We start from the raw sequence: 21,570 nt of genomic DNA, 5'->3' as shown, positions 1-21,570 counted from the left end.
TCTAGTGAATCTGAGTCTTATGAATACTGTTCACATTGTGATCTATGGAGTAACAAAGTGATTGAGATGTTGCTGGAAGCAGAAAAACAGATATTTTATACTGTGGACAAATAAAAACAAAACTATCTGCATGGAGAGATATATAGAGACATATAAATGGTATAAAAGGTAAATGAGAAAAAAACATATATTTGTAATTTCAGTGAACTGAACCTTTAAATAACAGTTAAGTATCAGAATATGTGGACTATGATTTGCATATTTAAAGTGTATTTATTTATTTATTTGTATTTATTTGTGTATTTATACATTTTAAAGGATTCATAATTAATGTAATGATGCAATAGGACTTCACTTAAGGTGCATTTTGAAGCTGATTTTGGAGGGATAAATATATTTCTTGAAGAATAATCTTAAGACAAATGACATAAAAATCTAATATTATGTAATTATAGAAAACTGTATATGTATCTCATGTATTTTGTTATTTCATTACACTCTACAACAATTGTTGCTCTCATGATCATTATCATTTCAGTCCATAACTCACTTTTGTTGCTATTGGAAAATTGATAATCTCTATTCGGTAGGTGCATTTAAAGGTCAGTTAGTTCCTATCAAGATCACAGAATTGTGGGAAATCCACTTAAAAAATATCACATTTGGCCCTTTACAATGTCTATACCACGGTTACACCCCATTATGTATGAACTGGAAGTTGTTTTAAAATATCATTTATCTACGTCAGTTCTTCTCAAATATTAACTTGAACATGGGATTTAGCTATATCGAGTATATATATTTAAATATTCGATATAAATGTAAGAATTATTGACAGTGTTTTCAGTGTTGGTTTCACTCAACATAGATGCATGAAAACTAGACATGTTTGTGTCGTCTACATGCTTTAAAGGAGGCGGTCCTGGATGGGTGCAGTCTGACAGACGTGTTTATGTCCCCAATACCTCGCAGGTGTCAATGACTGATCCGACCAGCAGCGAACACCGACTACCACCATTGACACATAAGACAGAACATTCTTGTCTTCACACACTGGTGTGTCTGTTGGTTGTGAGTTGGGGAGTGCGGGATAGTGGTGCACAGAAGATCCATTCCATCGAGGTAGAGGAGGGGTGCCGACGAGTGGAGCGAGTTGATCTCAGACCCACACACACACACACATCGGTATGGTCGTAAACCTGATGTGTTGTGTGGTGTGTGTGTGTGTGTGTGTGTGGTGGTGTTGGTGTCTTTATGCAAATGTCAGCCGTTGCATTCCCACCAGAGGAAGCTGCTGGAGTTTTTCTGTGCGGCTTCAGGGGACGGTGTTGTCACCTCACTTGATATCTAAAGGGACCCGATACCAGCGCTGAGCGATCGTATAGAGGGTGATATTGTCAGGCTTGCTGTGGGACTGTGATCCACGCTTTTAATGCCTGTCTCCCAGCTGACTTATTAACGAATAGCAGCAAAAAAAAGATGTATTTCCAAATTGAATAATTTTGAGGGTATTTTAAGTATTAGCTCATGACTTGACTTTTTGGAGATACAACAAAGGACATATATGTTGTTTTTTTCAAGTCATAAAATCTTACTTTCTGAATATGACTCATTTTGATTCATTTTCATGATTCATTACTAAACAAACATTTAAATCTTGCATCAAGAACCATAAACAAATAGTTACTGTCATGCTAAAAACTATAATGAAATTAATCCACAAGAAATACAGTTTTTATTTGATCTGGTGCAATATGTAAGAATTCCAGTTTAAAGCATAAAAAAAACACTGAGGTGGTTTTCTTGCCGGGGTTTGGCTCCTGGCATCCCGGGGTCCAACCCTTTATCGTACCCTTCCTCATAGCAGGATTCATAATTGTGTGTGGCAGAGCTCAGAGTAACTGAGCTAACTAGCGAAAGGCCGCTGCAGTTAGCAGCAGTTAGCAGTTACTCTGGTGATACGCTGCCTCTATTTGTTTGTTCCTTTAAGTGTCTGTCTCACACAGACCTGAATAGCTCAGTAATTAAGAGCGAGGCACAAACACTCAGAGGGTCAGAGTTCAGTTTCCCCTGAGACCACCCACACTAATAATGTATCCACACATAGTGCTGGTGGCATAACACTGCTGTATTATGCAAAATAATGTCATAAACTAGGAATTTGAATATTTTTTTATATTGCATCTTTCTAAATAAACACGTTAGATGCAGATTAACTAAAATCTCTGACCGTACTTCCATTTTTTCACTCACTGCATCGAAAACACCCCCGTATGTTTTTCTCTCTTACGACTTACAACTCGTACATGAAATCCGTCCAGAATGTTTTGAGTCCTTGTGTTTGTTGGTGTGAATGAAGCCTCAGCAGGAATTCACAGTATCTCTGTACAGCAACTTTGCAGCTCTGAGTTATTCTCTAATGAGCTGTAATGAGCTGCCTCATATCTACGGTGACACCAAATCCCAGCCCGGGCCCAAGGGTGCCAGCTGTGGTGGAAACATCAGCGTTCCACCAGACAAAACAAAGATCAGTGTGTGTGTGTGTGTGTGTGTGGGTCGAAGGGATTTCATGAGGCTATTAACAGACATGTTTATACCCGAGGATCAGTGCTGCAAGCATCTCCATGACAACAATCATCACGGCAACAGTTGTGTTACATTCCAAAGAGCTGCAAGGAAGAGGCACTAAAACTACGACTGCTCCTCAAATTTTGTGTTTATTCGTCCTCTGGAGACAGCATTGGTGTTGTTAGTTGAGTCAAAATGTCTATTTGCACCAGTGCACCAAAGTCTGCTGGTCCTCTTCTTTACCAATCAATCCATGACTGATTTAAACCACTGTAATGCAGCTTTTTTTTTCTTTTTGCATGATTAAACCATCACATTGTTGTCAGAAGTCTTTTGTCATAGTAGGAAATCCACGTGTGACTAATAACATTAATGCTGCCTCTCATTTAGCAGTTATAGTGCGGGGGTCCTGGTGTTGTCAGTGCCATAAACGCTGTGTGGTGCAGTCAGACTGAAAACGTGAAATAGTGTGGGCAGCGTTCTACAACTGCAGTCTGCAAAGTTGTAAATTATCATGGAAATGTATTTATCATTATGCAACACAAGGTTGTATAACGAAGTTAACTTGTGCAGTCCCTTCAATATACAAACAGCAAGCATCACGTTGTTTGGCCAGCCTGAGTCCCATTTAATCCAGACCGGACATTATCCAGGAGCAGCCTTAAATCCTAGCTGTGCCAGAATGGCTTCTATCTGGTTCTCCTCCTGGAGCAGCAGCACCCGCTGTGGTCCAAAAAGTTTCTGAGTCTAATTCACTTTTACAGGTTTTCCAGTAATCTAACATCTGCTCCACAAAAATGTAACCTTTTTGTTCTGTGTGTGTGTGTGTGTCCAGGCTGCCACGAAGCTTCTGGACGAGATGTGCCATCTGACGGCTCAGTCCCTGACACCATTGGACACATCGGAGCACTTCAAGGTCCTAAAGCTTCTGGGTGAAGGCTCGTATGGCAAAGTCATGCTGGCTGTTCACAGGAAGAGAGGTGAGGAGAGAAACTACAGTATCTTCGTTATAGCTTCGACAGATAGACCTATATCAACATATTTCCCTTGTATAACCCAGGTACCCCGATGGCTCTGAAGTTCTTCCCTCGTGAATCCACCTCTCTTTTCTCGTTCCTGAGGGAGTACAACCTCTCTCTGTCGTTCTGTACCCACCCGTCCCTGACCAGAGCCATGGGAATCGCCTACTCCACGCCTTCACACTACGTCTTCGCTCAGCAAGCGGGGCTCTTTGGCGATCTCTACGATGTCATCTTGCCTGAGGTATACAACAGAGCTATTAAGTGGTAGTGAACAGTACAACAAACACTGTATTTATCATAGTTTTTATGTTCATATTTCTACGGTGTGATGAAATGCAAAAGTGAGTGATGTGTGGTCTAAAGGAGAGATTCTTATTAGACTAAGAAATAACTGACAGATTACATTTTTTGGATCTGGAGTTTCTGCTCCTGCTAGCTTGAATAATAGTTTATAGTCATGGCTATGAAGGTTTGCAGTCAGTTTAACACAAAGAGTAAGCAATAGAAATGATGTGATCTTCTCCTTCCATCATCCCAGGTCGGGATGGAGGAGGACAGCTGTCAGCGGGTGGTGTCCCAGCTGTGTGGCGCTCTGTCCCACCTGCACTCTCTTGGTTTCGTCCACAGAGACCTAAAACCAGAGAATGTCTTCCTGTGTGACTCCGCCTGCCGCTGGGTCAAACTAGGAGACTTTGGCATGGTCAGTATAACACATAGCAAATGATGAGAGACTTATTCTAAAAATAACAACATTTAGATTATGTCTTCCAAGAAGAACTACTGCATAAGTCCGTTCCTGTTTACATTGAAGTGACCATAGCTAGAATCATGACAGGAGCCAAGGAGGAGATCAGATATTATAGAGCAACACACATAGGGAGGAGCTCATGGTGGATGGATGTATTTCTTGGATATATTTACTGTATTTTTACATGTTTCTTTGTTGTAAGTGACAAATAAATGAACCTTCTACACCAGGTGAAGGCCAGAGGCACCAGGGTCCCAGAGGTTTGGTACAGCTCTCCCTACTGCACCCCCGAGGCTGAGATCGCACGCGGAAATGAGGACAGCTGGAAAAGCATGAATGACGGCGCTCAGGAGAATGAGGAGAAGAAAAAGGAGTCAAGAGTTTGGGTGTCTGTGGAGCCCAGCACAGACAGCTGGGCACTGGGGATACTGACCTATGCTATGCTCACTGGCAGTCATCCCTGGGCCGAAACAGCCAGCGACTGCCACTCATACCTGAAATACCAGGAGTGGTTTGACAGGGCAAAAGGCCCTGATGACGAACTGGACGTGTGGGCAGAGCCGCAGGGCGAGAGCACACAGGATGTCATTGGTTTAATTGGAGCAGAACTTGGAAAGAAAGACCGCCCTCCCATAGCCCCCCAGTTTGCATGTTTCACCCCGCTGGCCTGTTCCTTCTTTCAGTCGCTCCTCGACCCGAGGCCCCGGCTTCGGGGACGACCTGAGGACGGGCTGAGTTACCTCGGAGGGGACTGGGTGATGGAGAAGGAGAGGGTGCGGCTGGAGGCGGAGAGGAAGAAGAGCAGAGGGAAAGGAGCGATCAGGAACATGAAAGAGATGGAGGGGAGAGGAGAGCGATAAGTAGACTTATGAACTGATCAGTATATAGGTGATGTTTAGGTTTAATTTATTAAACCTGACTAATTTTGCTTTTAGTTTCTTTAGCAGACATATTTTATTGTGCCTCAAGAAGCCATGGTGGTGATAAACTACAAACACTGTAAAGACTACAGTAGATAAACACATAAACATTCTCTGGTTCAAGCTTCTCAAATGTGAGAATTTGCTCCTTTTTTGTTTTATAACTGTGAATGGAATATCTTTGGAATTTGGACTGGGAGTCAAACGTTAAATGAATCAACAAAGTGATAGATTAATCAACAACAAAAAAACAAGTACAAATACAAAGATTTGGGGGGAAAAAATCATATAATCTTTCATAATTACAACAAATAAGTCCAAAACTAAAATGACTGTGAGCCTCGACATTACATTTTACACTGTGAGAGGACACTGATCCTGAAGTGTAGCTGAGGGTTTGAGAGCGGCTGATGGCAGAGGGTGTGAAGGGGTGGGAGACTGATGGAAAAACCATTTCCCACATGTTCATGCTCTTCAAACAGGAGGGAAAAGAAATCCCCTTTTGCTAAATGAAAACAAGATGGTTTATAGGAGATTTGGTTTTAACTGTTTCCACCACAGTCTCATTTGTTCAAGGAAGTCACTTCATTATTTTAACAATGTCTTTTTAATTATTTAAAAAAATATTTACTATATAACTAGCTGTATCTTATGGAAAGTGACTTGAAAAATGTTAATAACTGCAGTTGTTTAGTGGTGTTGTAATGCTATCTGCCCTTGTAAAAGATACCCTCTTTAGCACACTGCATCTATATGGGTCTACACATCATAGTAGCCTTGAACTTTATATAGACGGCGGTAGCGCCCAGTTTTTACAGCCATAAACACGTCTGCTAACAGTCTGAGAGGTACAGTGCAAAAACCACAACACTCATTTTTCCTACCTGGCTTCAAAGAGTTAAAAGTGTTTCAAAAGGCGAAAATATCAAGTAAATATCAGCCTATTCTGAGGCACTTTATGGAAGTAGATCCTTATATGCTGCTAGTTTATTTTATATATTTATATATACTTTATTTTAGTTGCACTTGTGTACGTAGCACTGTAAACCTAGTTGACAGATAGGAACTTTTAGCTTTTTATTTATATTTTAGCATGTTAGCACTTACGCTTTCTACTGCTTTAGCACTTTGTACATAATTACAGAATTACAGGTTCTCTTATTTTTATAATAAATATACACTATTATTTGTATTAAACTTTTAATGTATTAAACTCAATATGACAATATACTGCAATGCCTTTCGAGTGTTAGTAACACAATACAAGTGTACAATGTAAAATACTTAATAATAATTCTAATTCAATAAACCAGTTTTTGTAAAAGGCTCTTTTGTTTGAACAGCTTAAAATGGTCTGATAGCACAGTGAATCATCCATTCAATTTACTTCACATCATAAACACAAAAATCTGCCAGCGGCTGTAAATAAATGTATTTTGAAACTGATTTTAAATATGCTGACCTTAAGAAAACATGGCCTGGCACGCTGACATCTGAATAATGTCCTCGTAAGATTATACGCCAATGCAAATGGATCACACGCACACGCTAACAAGCACACACAGACACACACATGAGGACCATCTGGACAGCTTCCCCAGATGTTTTCAAAAATAGACCCGCGGCCGTAAATTTGACACTACAACCTTTCTGCACCATGTATGTGTCGCAGGGCCACAGCTCCAACCCCTCAGCCTCAAAGTCCAGCCAAGTCACACACTGAACACACTGTTTCTAATGCCGGTACAATCAGCTGGGTACCAACTGCGGAGGATGGTTGAAGCATTGAGCCACATTGCTCTTTAAAAGAAATATTTTCACTGATCATATAAACCCGCATTCAGACCAACAGTAGCATTTAAAGGCAGTTGGGGGCTGCATTGCGGGGGATGCTGCCCATGTTACAGCAGAGATTTTATTCACCCATAATAACAGTAGTAGGTGATTTAGCATTGCAGCTGAATTTGAGCCATGTTCAGCGTTTGGCTTTGCACGCGGAAGAATTCTGCAAAACTTTAAACCAGGTCATAATCTGCATCTAGGTGTCAGCATGTTCGTCAGCTCGCTAAACTCCACAGGTTATAAATGCTAATGAACAAAAACCCTCAGTATAATTTATTGTCTGACAGTCTTTTGAGTCATTCAAGTTTGCCACTTTGCTATCTCTTTGAAACGCTCTCCTTGTTTAGCTGCATGCTAGCTAGTTTGTTTATGCAGGTTTGTTTATTCGCAGTCATACTTCTGGTCTCCGTTTCCCATGCTGCAGCAGTGGCGGGGGGGCGGCTACTGTACAATTTGATCTTTAACACTTCTGTGGAAAAGTGAGAGGCGGCAGCATTCACAGGGCGAGAGGACGGTGAGGTCAGAGGGAGAGAGGAGCAGTGACAGACCGCAGAATGCTGAACCGCTGCCCAGTCTAATAAAAAACACAGGAGTCGTAAATAAGCTGAGGTGAAAACAACAACAAAAAATCGCTGCAGGACATTACATCTATTCAGCCTATGTAAGGATGTGCCGACTACCCTCACACCCAGATCGCCTTAAAAATAGAAATGTGGAACTGAATCATTACAGAAACATTTTTTAACACCAATGGTCTTTATTTCCTGTTCATTTTCCTCCGAACTGTTAAAGTACTGCCAAAGTGAAACAAGAAATTCCTAGGTTCTGTTCAGAAACCATAGAAATACCTCTGATAATTGTAATAACGTAAATAACTCAACATCCTTTCTTTTTTTTTCGGCTTTTATGCCTTTATTTGATAGGACATCTGGAGACAGACAGGAAAGGGGGGCAGAGAGAGGGGATGACACGCAGCAAAGGGCCGCAGGTCAGATTCAAACCACCCTGGGCCGCTGCAGCAAGGAGCTCTACCCACTGAGCTAACCAGGCGCCCACTCAACATCCTTTCTAAGAAATATGTTATTATCTGCACTTCCAGTCCAGATGGTTCCATAGAAAAGCTGTGCATCATAATGCTGAAATCAATTTTGATAAATCAAATCAGCTTTTGCGTTTTCTTTCCAAGTAAGTCCTCAGTGTGTCGTCTACGCCACCTCATTGTGCAGCTCATCAGGGAAAACACCCACTGGTATGTGACAATTGGCGAGGAGGGTGTGCTTGGTGTTTTCCCCCCAGTGGTTACAACAGGCAGAGATTTATGGTTTATCAGAAGTGTTTTAAAACATTATTATTTGACCTCAACGATGAAGACTAACTGGATGGTTTGGCAAATGTACTTGCCACTTCCGCCACTTCTTTGTTAACACACATAGCCACATTGCTGAGGCTTTCTATGGAACAACAAAGGGGTGAATAGTAACATATGTTTAGGTTTCCATAAAAAAGATTCAATGTTGATGAAATGTCTGTATGGGTGAGTCAGGGGGTTGTGAGTAGCACAGACGTGACGTCATGACTACGGCTCTCTACAGGCCAAAAGTACCAAAAACACACAAAGGAGAGCTAAGGCTTTACAGATAATATATACAGAATACAGAAAGCTTTAGCTATCTAAAGCAAATATCAGTAAATCCTGGTTTAGGTTTCACTGAAAACTTCAAAGCAAGGAGTGATCATATGCGACTCTAACCTTTGACCGTTGAACTCTCTGTCAGCTTGCATATTCCAGCAGCACCTAAATCACACTAGCATTCAGTGTCAGACAGTGTATCGCTGCTGGTTTGAGCAGACGAGAACTTACTGATGTTATTAAAGTGGCAGAGTTGAGATAAAGAGATCATCTGTGAGGAGGAACAAGCTATTTCACAAACCATCCTCAGCCAAAACTCATGAATTAGCAAGCTTGTTAAAGAGAGACAGTTTGATTACACTTGGGAAGCGGGTTGGAGGGGGGACACTGGCCGGTGGCTCGTGAACTATTCTGATCCAAACTCCTCTCCTGACATTTCACCCGATATGTTGCATTAACGCTATGTGTTTTAAGTACGCCAGGGTTGTGTAGCAGTGAGTGTGACTGTGTGTGTGTGTTTGTTCATGAGAAAAGTGAGAAAAGACAGACTAGAAGTTAATGGACGGATCATAAATTTCTATCATTTTAACGGGGTAATAAATAGTGAAAGACAATATTTGAGTGTAAATGCAGACGTTGCGAAATGCTACGAAGCTGCAAAGTTTAAAGATTGTTTCCTGTCCTGGCAGATGATTTTATTAAGAGGTCAAGATCATATGTGTGACAGACTACAGTTTTATTGGGTACACAGGGCGAATTCCCAGGGTTCAGTGTTATTAAGGCGGCGCCCGTAGCGCAGATAAAAAGCACCGCGATGCAACGGGTCGATCTTCTAGAGCTGGTCAGGCTTTATTCTTCTTCTTATATCTGGACCACAGTGGACCAACAGTGCCATTAGTGTGGTGAAAAAGCACATCATTGCAGTCCTGTTTAGCACCCTACTTGAAAGGAACTTGGAGTTCTGCTGGTGTCGTAGCTTCAGAGCAGCACGTGAACGCATTCTGGTACCTCATTTGGATCCGAAGGAGGCCAACAGATCTCCAGTAATGGGTACATGTCGTTTTTCTGACAGCGACACCATCTCTGGGCACCCGCTCTGCGTTCTTCTCATCACAACCTCCAGCCAAATGAAAAGTTACTTGTCTATTTATTTTATGAAGTGCTATGTAGCTTTGAAAGTGCTAAGCTAAGATTAGACTTAGTGACCTAAGTCCCTTTAAACATTTGTTGGCCATCTAGTCCGGTCTGTCTGCCCGACCCCAACCAGTGCGGTCAGACAGATAGACTGTGTGATAAAGCCACAATCCTAAATTTTGCAGCTGTCAGTGTAGAGAAGATGATAGTTTCCTAGTTTAGTGTTGGTGTGTAGTGTTTTCATCCACCAGCAAGTCAAACCTTTCACTTAACCAGGACGATATCTCAACATCCATCAGATGGATTGGCACAACATTTTGTACATAAACAATGTCCTAATGTAATGTTGTCCCTCGCAATGGTTTCTGTGGTTGAAAAAAGTTTAACCTTTATAAACTCCAACTTTTTAATGAAAAACATGGGTTTTTAATGATGGGACTATTGTACAGTTTGTATTTAAGTTACATGTAGAACCTTTAAGTCTCATCAATCCCCCCAATGATAGATAGGAAAGTTTTCTGGGAAGGGGAACAGAATCTGCAGAGAGCACGCAGGGATATCAGGTGTATTAAATCTTGAATTTCTCTGAAGACTAATTTGTGTTTGGCTGCAACACAGATCCGAATGAATCCATCAAAATGACACATGTGATGGTGTTCGGGAGAGATGTGCTCCTCAGTGTGGGTTACAGAACAGGAGGTGACCCAGATCAAAAGAGGAGTGTGAATTATCAACGCAGCAATACAGAGTTCACATACAGCACATTCACACACACACTATCTGAGCATGTGATCAGTTAGTTTCAGAGCTGTCACTCTTAGTTAAGACGAATAGCAAAAGGTTCAAATGGCCTCAGAGTCGATGACAACACGATCAGAGGAAGATGAATCGTGTTCCTGATGAAGCACCGGTGAGGCCAGCGAGATCTGAACCTGCCACTGGTTTCCTCTTCTCGCCCTCAGTCTCTCCGTACAGCTGTCTCACGCTCTCTTTTTCTGTCTGTCAGCAGAGCTAAAAGCTACTGCTCAATGAGGTCATGTCCTGATCTTACGCAATATTTCTCACTTCTACTGTGACTGTCTGTTTCTGACCTAACTAGCTGCTTACAGACGGTGCAATGGAGGGATCTCTCTGCCCTGCAAGTGTCAGTGACAGTGGTGGAGGAAGGATTCAAATCATTTATTTATATAAAAGTAGCAATATGCACACAAAATTACATTTAAATTGTATTTAAAAGACCAGTGTGTAGGATTTAGTGGCATCTAGCAGTGAACTTGCAGATTGCAACCATTTGAAAACAGCTACGCAAAATATGGAAAATACCCTAAATAGAGGCAGTGTTTGGTTTGTCTGTTCTGGACAAAAACCTAATGATTATTAATATTATTATTTATTTTCAGGTGATTATACACTAATGAAAACATACCTATGAATGTTATATTCCATTATTGCCAATAGATCCTCCTAAATCTTACACACTGGACCTTAGAATAAAATGATCATTACAAACTGAGCACATGTTTGAGCTTAATAGGTGCCAAATACAGTTTATGTGGAACAAAATGTAATAAAATTTTAGTATTTCCCTCTGAAAAAAGTAACATAACATTGAAAAGTCAACAATTGTTTTATTACTTTTAAAAACTGTTCATGAGAATTTCAAGAGTTTATTACCACTTGGATCTTGTTTCCATAGTTTTAGCCATCAGTCCTAATGGTAATAATAACATCAAGAGAAGTCTGATGGGACTTTGCTGTAGACATATTGCAGTTCTCTCATCGCATTAAATCAGAAGTTGTAATAAACCAAACTTTATTATGTAGAACTAGTCTCAAACCTTCAAAAAGCTCCAAACATTAAACCAACAACCAGCTGCCTCTCTGTCACCACTGACTTCCTGCTCCGTGTCGAAGGTCAAATCATCACCCACCATCTGACACTTCTTCGGTGGCCTGTTATGTCACTCTGTTATGTTTCTGACTTATCGTCACGCTCTTGACCTTCAGATAACAACAGAGAGGTAATCCGCCCACATACAGCTGGGGTGCGTCGGAAAGACTCGCAGTTGTGTCATAAGTCAAGAGTGCCGCAGCCACAACAAAATACCATCAAGAGCTTCTTTTTATAATATTTATGCTTAGTGTAGGAGGTGTGCAATGATGCAATGATTCAGGGATCAGGAAATGTAAATGGTTGGCCGCACTTTTGGCACCAACCTCAGTCCTTCCAGGAATTCACAGGCTTTTTTAAGGGATTGGTGCGGCCTAAAATACCTGATTTCACAACAGCTTTTCTGTGCTTTTAGGCATTTTTTTACAATGAAATTGAAGGAGTAGGGACAATTGTAAACATTGTTGAGATTTATTTTGTATGATTCATTAAAAATTGAAGGCAACCAGATCCAGTGAGAATAAAATCGCAGAGTTTGGAGGGTAAATGTGAGACAGGTCTGGATCTTTACAACTCTAAATGAGGAAGGGAGTTTGGTGACGTATGAATTTTGGGCGGGAAACTACAATCATTCGTCAAATTTGCAGAAAAGTTGTGGTGGTTGGACCAAATTGCGAAGGAATTGCAGAATTCACAGGGACTGGTTGATTTGTTCATTGTTGCAATCACAACTTCCTGGAGGGATTCATTAAAATCTAACAAAAGAGAAACTATTCCGCTTTAAACAGTTTGAGTGATTTATTACATAACTTTGTAGTTTTTGCAGCTATTAGTGATACTGTGTGTGTAAGTGCTCTAAGCGTTTAAAATAAGAACAAGACATCACACGTCCTTTGAAAGGATTTATTGCCTCTTTCTCGTTAAATTGGTCATAAATCAAAAGTGTTAGTCCAGTGACTTTACAGCCAGAGTGGAATGAGTGAGAAATGGGAGACATTTTTATAGTTTAGCTAGCAATGCGAGCAAATGTAAACACAACACACATATTAACATATCATATCAATCAGCCCTGTATCTTAATGCCAATCAAATAGTTTGTGTGATTTGATCACAGCAAACCGTAAAAATCTATGCAAATAAAATTAATTCACAGTCAAATCTTAATGACAACTCATATGTCAAAATCTTGTAAACATCATTAAACTTCACAAACCCTTTAAAAGCCTTTTCAGCACATAAATGAACATATCCTTTGCTGCCATTAAGACATTCATCTGATGAAGTTAGACAATCATATTGTTTTTCCCACCTCCGACAGTATACATGGGTTCAGTAAAAGAGCATTTGTGATTTCATTTCACAGTCTGAAATAAGCCACATAGGGGAAACCTGTAGGTTCATTCCTTTAAGTAGAATATCACTCATTAGTAAAATAAATTAAAGTAGCAGTTTGACATTTTGGGAAATCTAAAGAACAAGATATAGCATGTTAATTAGTGATATTTAGGAGTGTTGGTAGGCACATTTCGTTCCCTTTGGACAGAGCCAGGCTAGCTGTTTTTATGTTAAGCTAAGATACAATCGATCTTTTTGTATAACTCTCAGCAAGAAAGCGAATAAGCGCATTTCTCGAAATGTCGAAACTACTCCTTTAAGATCCAAATATTTTCCTCAGATTGTCTAAACCTGCTTTTGCCGTTATACTGTATATATAGAGTATATACTTGGTAAATTCCTGTAGTGTTTATCAAGATCTATTCTTATTTCCATTAAACGTTCTGTATTTCATACCGAAGGTCACGACAGGGCTGCTTTTGCAGGTAAACTACAGCTCCCTAAACATTCTGCCTATCAAAAAGCCTCATGGTTGTTTCACAAACATGTAAAAAAGCAGGTAAACTGATTACATGCACGTCTGTAGCAATCACACTCCTGAGAATGAGTCTCTCAGTCTGTTTGTTCTCTTCTGGAGGTGCAGGGGATGCAGCAGTAGTCTTAATATCCAACTGTGAATCTGGTGGACAGTTAATAGTTTACAGTGTATTTAATGCAAAAAGTGAAGCTGAGATTTGCTTGCCAACCGTGCCCACATTAGACCTCCCCACTGCTCCCCCCCCCCAACTGGTTTTCAGGGCTTCTGTTACCCTACATTCCTGCTCTGGTTTACTTTATTTAATCAATTTAGGATTGGATTTCAGAAATGGGAAAGTTAACTGGGGTGAGATGCTGTTTTTACAAGAGGTTGAAACATTAATTGGGGTGAAGAAGACCTGTAGTTTGAATTTACTGCCAACACCCATCAGCAAACTCCTGCACAATACGGTGTATTTAACTCTTATCTTACTAAGAAGACGTGGTAAAGGTGTGTAAAATGTCAATAGTTGACAGTAAGGAATACATAGGTCTGGATTTGGCTGCTGATTTCACACTTAAAAGGAAATAAGCCAGTAAACACGAATATGTAAACATAAATTTATATATTTAATACGCCAGAGAGGAATGTTAATGTGCCCCGTATATTTCTATGAACGTAACATTTTACCTACAGTATCTCATCCCACGTTCAGGGAGCTCAGTGATTCTATAAACACACTAAATACTTACAATGAATCATTTTGATGGCACAATAAAGATAATTTCATCTGCATTCGGAGATTTGAAATCTGGACCATTTAGTTTTCATATCCCGTAAAGCATTTTGAGCTGCATCTTATATCCACTTACATTATCATTATGTAATCAAACCACACTTTAGACCTACAGCAGTTGTTTTAAATACAGATATCTTGAGACGTGGACGAGGCTGTACTACTCCACAATTCACAGTGTGAGGGCGGGAACGAACGGGTCATTTAATCCCCTGTTCAGTCTCAGTTTTTAGTGAAAAAGTCTTGCAAATGAGGTAAAAGAGTGTCATGTGTCATAAACTGTTCTTCCTTTAGGACTTATATTTAAAACAAGTTAGACAGGCCGCTGCTGTCATTTCTAAATCACTCAGAAAGAAATAATGAGGCTGATTGGCAAAAATGAGATTCAAGTGCCAATTCTAAAACAATAAAGAACATGAATTTTGTCTTCTTTGATTGTTGTCTTACAGTTCATGCAGCTCTTTAGCACATTATTCACAGCAGGTTACAGAAAGCACCGGTGCCTTTCCTTGAGATGTAGTACTCTGCAGTGCCTGCAGGGGGAGCTGTTGCAGAGACTAAACCATGCCAGATCAAAGATCAAGCTCAGTTCAGAGAGCCATCTACTGGGGAGGCGATGCAGACACATAAAAGAGGATCTCTCCTAACACATAGCCCTTAAATATTATTGGAAATGGCTCATATCGTGTGATGGCTTTAACGCACTAATGCTTCATTTCCTGTCGAGAATATCTCAAAGAACTATGATTCTTTCTGAATGAAATCGATGCCATGAGTTGTTTCTACAGCTCCGTGGTGTTTCATGTGTCTGCTTTGGGATCAGTGGGTGAGGGTTAATCTCAGTGTGATGCACAGGAAGCTACAGACACAGATGCAGGTGAGATGGAGATCACAAGCGACGTGAGCGGCCGACGGCTCAAAACTGGATCCAGTTTCCGGTGTCCTGTGGTCGTGACGACGAGGGAACGGAGCTGAAAACACAAACACTGATGTGACTTCTTTTCTATGAACTATGATGATGAAACTGTCAGTTATTAAAGGATAATTCCAGTGTTTTGCATTGTTGTCACCTCTCTTACTCCACATTTACAATAACATACTTTAATTCACTTAAATTTCTTCCCAAGCTGTTTGTAGAAGTTGTAACAGGAGAGTGTTAATGCTCAGATGTACATAACTCTTATTTATATTGTAAAGTTTGCACAAAATGTTGAAAAAAAAAACACAGTACATTTACATTATATGGTCAAAAGTATGTGGACACCCCCCATTTGTTTCCCTTTATTATTAATATGATTGCTCTATTTTGTCTGTTACAGTAATTTACCCATTTATTTTCATTTAAATTATTTAAAGGACCAGTGTGTAGGATTCTGTGGCATCTAGTAATGTCAGTTGCGAGGTAAATAAATAGATTAAAAAACGGCTAAATCTCTTTTTTTCTGCCGATAGCTCCTCCTATGAATGTTACACACTGCACCTTTAATTGTATTTTAAATTTCTCTCTTCGTTTGGTTTGAAAGAACTTCAACCTCCATCCAGCACCGTTGTGATGAACTGGATCCAGACCTGAACTCCCGACACTCACTGATGCTCCTGTGGTTGAATGGGAACAAATCCCCGCAGTCTGTCCACATACATTTGGCCACATAGTGTATAATTCAAGAAGTGAGCGGTCTACCTTGCAGGAGCGGAGAAGTCTCCCCAAAGATCTGAACTAGTGTTTGTCTGAACCACTGTGTTAGAGTTACTAGTGTCCAGCTCCAACAGGCAGCCTGCCACAGATACAGAGAGGGAAACACAGAGCTCATTAAAAGTAGATTTCTTACAAACTGACACACATTTCTCTTCTTTTTTCTGCAGCCCGGAGCTCTAATGACTCTCCGACTCATCCGACAGCAACTAATTAACACGGTGATTACGAAAACAGGTCACTCCTGTGGTGTTAAAGCTGCACGAGATTATGACACAGTCGAATGCCACGCCCACAAAGTCCACAAAGATTTTAAATGCTCTATTTGCACAGATTAAATGTGCCGTTACACTGTGTTACACCCTTTACCTGTCGCTGTGCTGCCCGTCTGCGGGACTATGTTGTGATTGGATGAGCCTGACGAAGGAGGAGGGGCTATCTTGCCTCCAGGTGGTGGCGGGAGGAGTCCAAATCCACCTGAGCCCTGTGGGCGGGGCTTATCCCTCTTTTTACCTTGCTAGAAGAAAAGAAAAGAAAAATTCATGAAGTATTTTCCACCAGTTTCTTTACAGGAGCTCAATCCCCGTTTTTATTTCTGCTGCAAAACTGCCAATTAAATGTAAATTATGACTTCCTCAGCGCTTTGGATCTCTGGTTACACTCTATTTTAAGTTTTATAAGCATCATAAAGTTACTTTTAAGCCCTCTAAATGCCTGCGATGATGATTTATTATGACTACTTGCAGGATAACTCCATCATAAAACCACCAGCTAAAATAAGGTTTTATTATTAAGGCAGCAAACTGTCTCATTTTATTTGAAATGTAGTGAAAATGTGGTAAACCCTGGTCCTCACCCCTATGTTGAGTGTGATGGTCTGTCCCTCTTTAAAGCCCAAGTCCAGTTTTGGTCCCGAATCCCCGAGCTGGGCGCTTTTACTGATTTCATTCTCCTGTTTCACCCATCTGCAGAGAGGCAGAGACACACATCAGCACACACACAGACGTAAACAGCCCAGCTCAGCAGGTTTCCACAGCACCACACAGCGCTGCACATCGCAGAGACAGCATCGTAAAACCGCCCCGTCACTGCGTACTTGAAATGGTCCTGCAAAGCCACGTTGAAGTCGAAAGCGTCCCCTCGGTCCCCGAAGCCAACTCCTATGAAAGCACTGCGACCTGCGGACAAGACGACACAATAAGTGACACTAACAGCAGCCAGAGGCAAACAGGGGAGGTTAACGGATGTTATGGAGTTGAGTTGTTCTACCGTTGTCATCCTGTATCCGCAGGACAAAGTATCGGCTGGAGTCGCTGACCGTTTCCACTGTAACACCGGGGTACTCTTTAACTGGTGCCTGGGCAAACAGCTCCCCTGCAGGACAGGAGAGGGGTTACACGAGATAAACAGTGAACTATCCATTTATTAATGTATTTATATCAACTGTTAATCCGGATTAGAGTCCCTGGCGGCTGGAGGTTATTCTGGGATTCATCTTGGACAGATAAACAATATGTCAGTGAGTAAGTAATGTAATATGATGGAGCTTTTTTAAAGTTTAATACAGAGTGAAGTCACACCTGAGATCTTGTCCTCCAGCTTGATGAACGCCACCTGGCCCTTGGCTGTGATCCTCATTCGACCAGACCAGTCTGGGGTATCCAGCTTCCAGTCAGCCGCCCTGAAGACAAACTGGACTTAAAACTTTACCCATAAAAATGTATACTGATGATATTTTAACTGTGTCGCACAAAGAAAAGGTAGAACAGATAGTGGAAACCTTAAAATATATACAAAAATATACAAATTTAACTAATAAACTCTGCATTTAACCAACATATCCGCTCATAACGACAGACACAGCATTGTGAATGAGATTTCTTTAAATCTTTTAACTATAAGAGGTATAAAAAAAGTGAAGATATGAAAGAAATGATAAAAAAAAGTTGCAAAAATAAACAAATAGTTATTTCTCTCATCCCTTTAATCATTTGTGTCCCTTCAGATTTATCTTGTGAACCCTTTAGAGGTTGGAAGCCACTAACTTAAGGAAAATGAAGCATATGCATGAATACAAAAGAGGATAAAACGTTGTTGTAAAGTCATACTGTCTCTCAAAAAGCAAAAAGACTCTTAATGTAAATCTGATGTGTTATCCTGACTGTTTACAGACCCCCACTGCGCCTGCGTGTCTCTCACAGAGCCGACATAAAGTTATAATCTGTAACCAACAGCAGAAACTACACAGATGGAAGGAGAGGAGCCAAAATGGTGGTTTCAGTTCAATAGTTTCCACTGTGTAAAAGAGGACAGTCCAAGCTGTCACACTAACGGCTGTCACACTAACGGCTGGCACATCGCCCCGTATCGACCCGGCATGATGACACACACCGCCGTCACATCTCTGTCAGCTCGGCCGACACACAACACCGACCAACGGCTGGAAACCGTGTTTTCATCCCCCGGTGAACGACGTTAACATAAAGCCACTGCCCCGTAATCGTGATTTTTTTTATTAACGTGTGTAAACCGGCGGTGAAAGTGACAAAAAAAAAAAAAACCCACACCGACTGACACCCAAACACCCCGTTAAACCGTAATCCACCGCGCCGTTAACGGCCAACGGTTATCTCTCTTTATACCTGTAGGAGCGGTTGGAAGCGCGCGGCGGGATGCGATAAACGTTGACATCGGGCTTCACGCACAGGATCGACTCGTACTCGCCCTCGGCCGCCATCTTGATTCTACTGTTATTGATGTTGTGACTCATTTATTGTGTGCGTGTGTGTGAGTGTGCGTGTGTTGGTAGTTTGCGACGTCCTAACCGCCAGACGGCGTCAGCTGAAGCTCACACAGACCTCCATCCATTATAACTGTTAACGGTAGTTTAACCGTTAATTAACGGTAATTTACTCCCATTAAACTGTATATATTAGATTTTTTTTTATATATATATATATATGTAATTTATTTTTAATTTTCAGAATAAAATACGCAGAAGTGGTTGTCAGTAATGTGTTTTAAAATGATTTAAAAAATAAATATACATATAATAATAAAAATATGTGTCGTGAGGGGGCGTGGCCTTGCAGGTGCTGAAAACTGCGGAAGCGGAAACTGTCGCGTCGTTTCGTCTCCTCGAAGATTCGTGAAGATCCGCTCGGGGTTAGTGTGTTACTGTGCTTTATGTTTGGGGTTTTTTGTGCCGCAAACACTCCTATTTAATGCACGAAGCATTGCGCGAACCGTGGGTGTTATGTCGAGCTAAAAGCAGCGGGGTTTCGGTAGAGATTTAACCCTCCTCTGATCGCTGAAGGCTGATATGAGCTGGTTGTTGCAGGCTTAACAAACATCGCTGCCCCGTTAGCCATATTGACGGCTGCTGCTCGTCTCCAGTCGCTCTCCGAGGTCCTGAAAACACGATGTGTGACCTCTCTGACAGATGAGTTACTCGCCAACACGTCGTCTTGCGGTGGATGTGGCTCAGACTCTTCATAAAGGAGTTTCTAGCTTCTGTTTTCTCGCTCGCAGCTTGTTTCTAGCTCGCAGCTTTAGCCACGGAGCTAACCTAGAAGGATCTGTGTTTGTCGCAGTGATTATGACAGTAAAAGGAGCTGCAGGCACACCTTTAGTGAAGCTTTGCAGTGACACACTCACACCTGTCTGCTCGCCGTTGTCGCTCCGTGCCAACCCATGCCTCAGCTCTCTGTCTCTCTCTCTCCCTGCAGCTGGAGGATCTGGTTTCTGACATCCTGAGACAAACCGATGCAGTCAGGAGGAAGAGAGATCAGCAGGATGTTCTCCGACTGAGCCAGCAACAAGCAGCACAAAACCAAAGTCCATAACAGCACAGCCAGGCTCTACTGAAGGTATGGGATTCATATGTGTTGTGTAACGATGTGTGAGCATGTGTGTGATTGCACTGTTCACAAGTCTTCTCTGAAGCAGGTTCGTGGCTGGTTTGATTGCCCGCCTCCCCCCCCAGACACCATGACGTCCTCCATGCTCCGCCGACAACTGAAGAACCTGGTCCAGAACTACTCTGAGGCCGAGGTCAAGGTGAGAGGAACTGAAGTAATGTTAAAAACTGTTAACGTTATTTCCCCCGTAGCAGAAAATAAGATGCTTTTATTCTGTACGTTTGGTTCGAGGTGCGTTTTTGCTTTTATTAGATAGGAGACAGTAGAGAGGTGACAGGTAAACGAGGGAGGAGAGGTAGAGAGTGACATATAACCTCTAGCACCCCCCAAAATGCCTGTTTTTAAATATCCAGTGACACATTTTAGATGTTTTGTGCACCATGACGGTATCGAACATCATATATGTGGCATTCATTTAAAGTTTCTACAACAGTTAGCACATATAATTGTTCTCATTGTCACAGTGAGTCGATGAAAATGCTAAAAAAGTTGCAAAAATAAACATAAATTGTTATTTCTCTCGTCCCTTTAATCATTTGTGTCCCTTCAGATTTATCTTGTGAACCCTTTAGAGGTTGGAAGCCACTAACTTAATAAATATTAATATAATATTAATATCTGGCAGCATATGCATGAATACAAAAGAGTCATACTGTCTCTCAAAACCTGCAGCAGAAACCACACAGATGGAAGAGCCATTGTCTTACATCCTAGCCTTCAGGTTATTAAAGTAAGGCAGATACAGGGACATCATAAGATCTGATGAAACATGATCTGCAATAACGTGGCAGAACAGGTAACCTGATGAAGGCAAGGAGGATTTTCTAAACTGTAACCGGTGCCGCAATTTCTTACTGCAGAGCCTTTTTGTCACAAGCTGGCATCCTGACCTTTTGGGCTGCTGCCACCTCATTTTCCTACACACTCGCATTTTCTCGCTTTGCTTTGGTTTGCAGGTGAGAGAGGCGACGTCTAACGACCCGTGGGGCCCCTCCAGCTCTCAGATGGCTGACATCTCCGATCTGACCTACAATGTGGTGGCGTGCAACGAGATCATGACAATGCTGTGGAAACGGCTGAAAGACGACAAGAACTGGAGACATATTCACAAGGTGACCGACCTTCAGACTGTGGTTAAACAGACATTTCACTGCCGTTATTGTGGATGTTAACCTTAAAATGTCAGTGTATTTATAAGAACAGGACACTTTTAAAGGCGGAGGCTGATCGGTACCTGCAGCACCACACTCCTCTGTAATGTCTCCGATGGATGGGTCATAGATAATAAGTAGTGCTGTCAGTTAAACGCGTTTTAACGGCGTCAATTTTTTTTATCGCGCGATTAACGCGATAAGTGTTGTGTAAGTGGCCTAGCACACTTTGTAGTTTTTTTCACATGCTGTTGCAACAACTAGTAACGTTAGAAAAACTACAACACCACACCGGATCTAGTTCGACCGGAAACAGAACAACAGGCAGTTTCATGGTGCGTTCGTTTTGTCTCGTAATCGCGACTTGCAACTCGAGAGTGACGTCACATCCGTGTTGGAAAAC

At 41.4% G+C, this 21,570-nt stretch overlaps 3 protein-coding genes across 3 annotated transcripts in view; 2 read left to right on the top strand and 1 right to left on the bottom strand.

The window, feature by feature from the left end:
• si:ch211-171h4.3 (serine/threonine-protein kinase SBK2) overlaps positions 1–6,582 on the top strand; it is a 7,056-nt gene extending 474 nt beyond the window's left edge. Inside the window, exons 2-5 of the mRNA XM_035680966.1 lie at positions 3,404–3,548; positions 3,629–3,831; positions 4,129–4,290; positions 4,569–6,582. Coding sequence (XP_035536859.1) covers positions 3,404–3,548; positions 3,629–3,831; positions 4,129–4,290; positions 4,569–5,198 — 1,140 coding nt within the window. The 3' untranslated portion in view covers positions 5,199–6,582. The remainder of the gene's footprint in view (positions 1–3,403; positions 3,549–3,628; positions 3,832–4,128; positions 4,291–4,568) is intronic.
• A 6,065-nt stretch (positions 6,583–12,647) lies between these two features.
• On the bottom strand, positions 12,648–18,869 carry necap1 (NECAP endocytosis associated 1). The gene is made up of 8 exons (XM_035681766.1): positions 18,739–18,869; positions 17,677–17,777; positions 17,366–17,470; positions 17,193–17,274; positions 16,953–17,061; positions 16,466–16,613; positions 16,085–16,178; positions 12,648–15,374 (listed from the first exon to the last, which is right to left on the bottom strand). Exons 1-8 carry the CDS (start codon positions 18,864–18,866, stop codon positions 15,320–15,322), a joined length of 822 nt encoding a protein of 273 aa, XP_035537659.1. The 5' UTR covers positions 18,867–18,869; the 3' UTR covers positions 12,648–15,319.
• A 276-nt stretch (positions 18,870–19,145) lies between these two features.
• zgc:194578 (uncharacterized protein LOC792915 homolog) overlaps positions 19,146–21,570 on the top strand; it is a gene marked incomplete at its 3' end in the record, with an annotated part of 4,802 nt that continues 2,377 nt past the window's right edge. Inside the window, 4 exon segments of the mRNA XM_035681467.1 lie at positions 19,146–19,261; positions 19,825–19,965; positions 20,045–20,155; positions 20,973–21,128. Of these exon segments, the coding sequence (XP_035537360.1) occupies positions 20,087–20,155; positions 20,973–21,128 (225 nt within the window).

The sequence above is a fragment of the Morone saxatilis genome, unplaced genomic scaffold (genome assembly GCF_004916995.1).
Source record: "Morone saxatilis isolate NCDOM2014 unplaced genomic scaffold, NCSU_SB_2.0 Contig9, whole genome shotgun sequence".
NCBI classification, from domain to species: domain Eukaryota; kingdom Metazoa; phylum Chordata; class Actinopteri; family Moronidae; genus Morone; species Morone saxatilis.
Note: the sequence above shows the minus strand (reverse complement) of the source record. Positions and strands in the feature narration are given on the sequence as shown.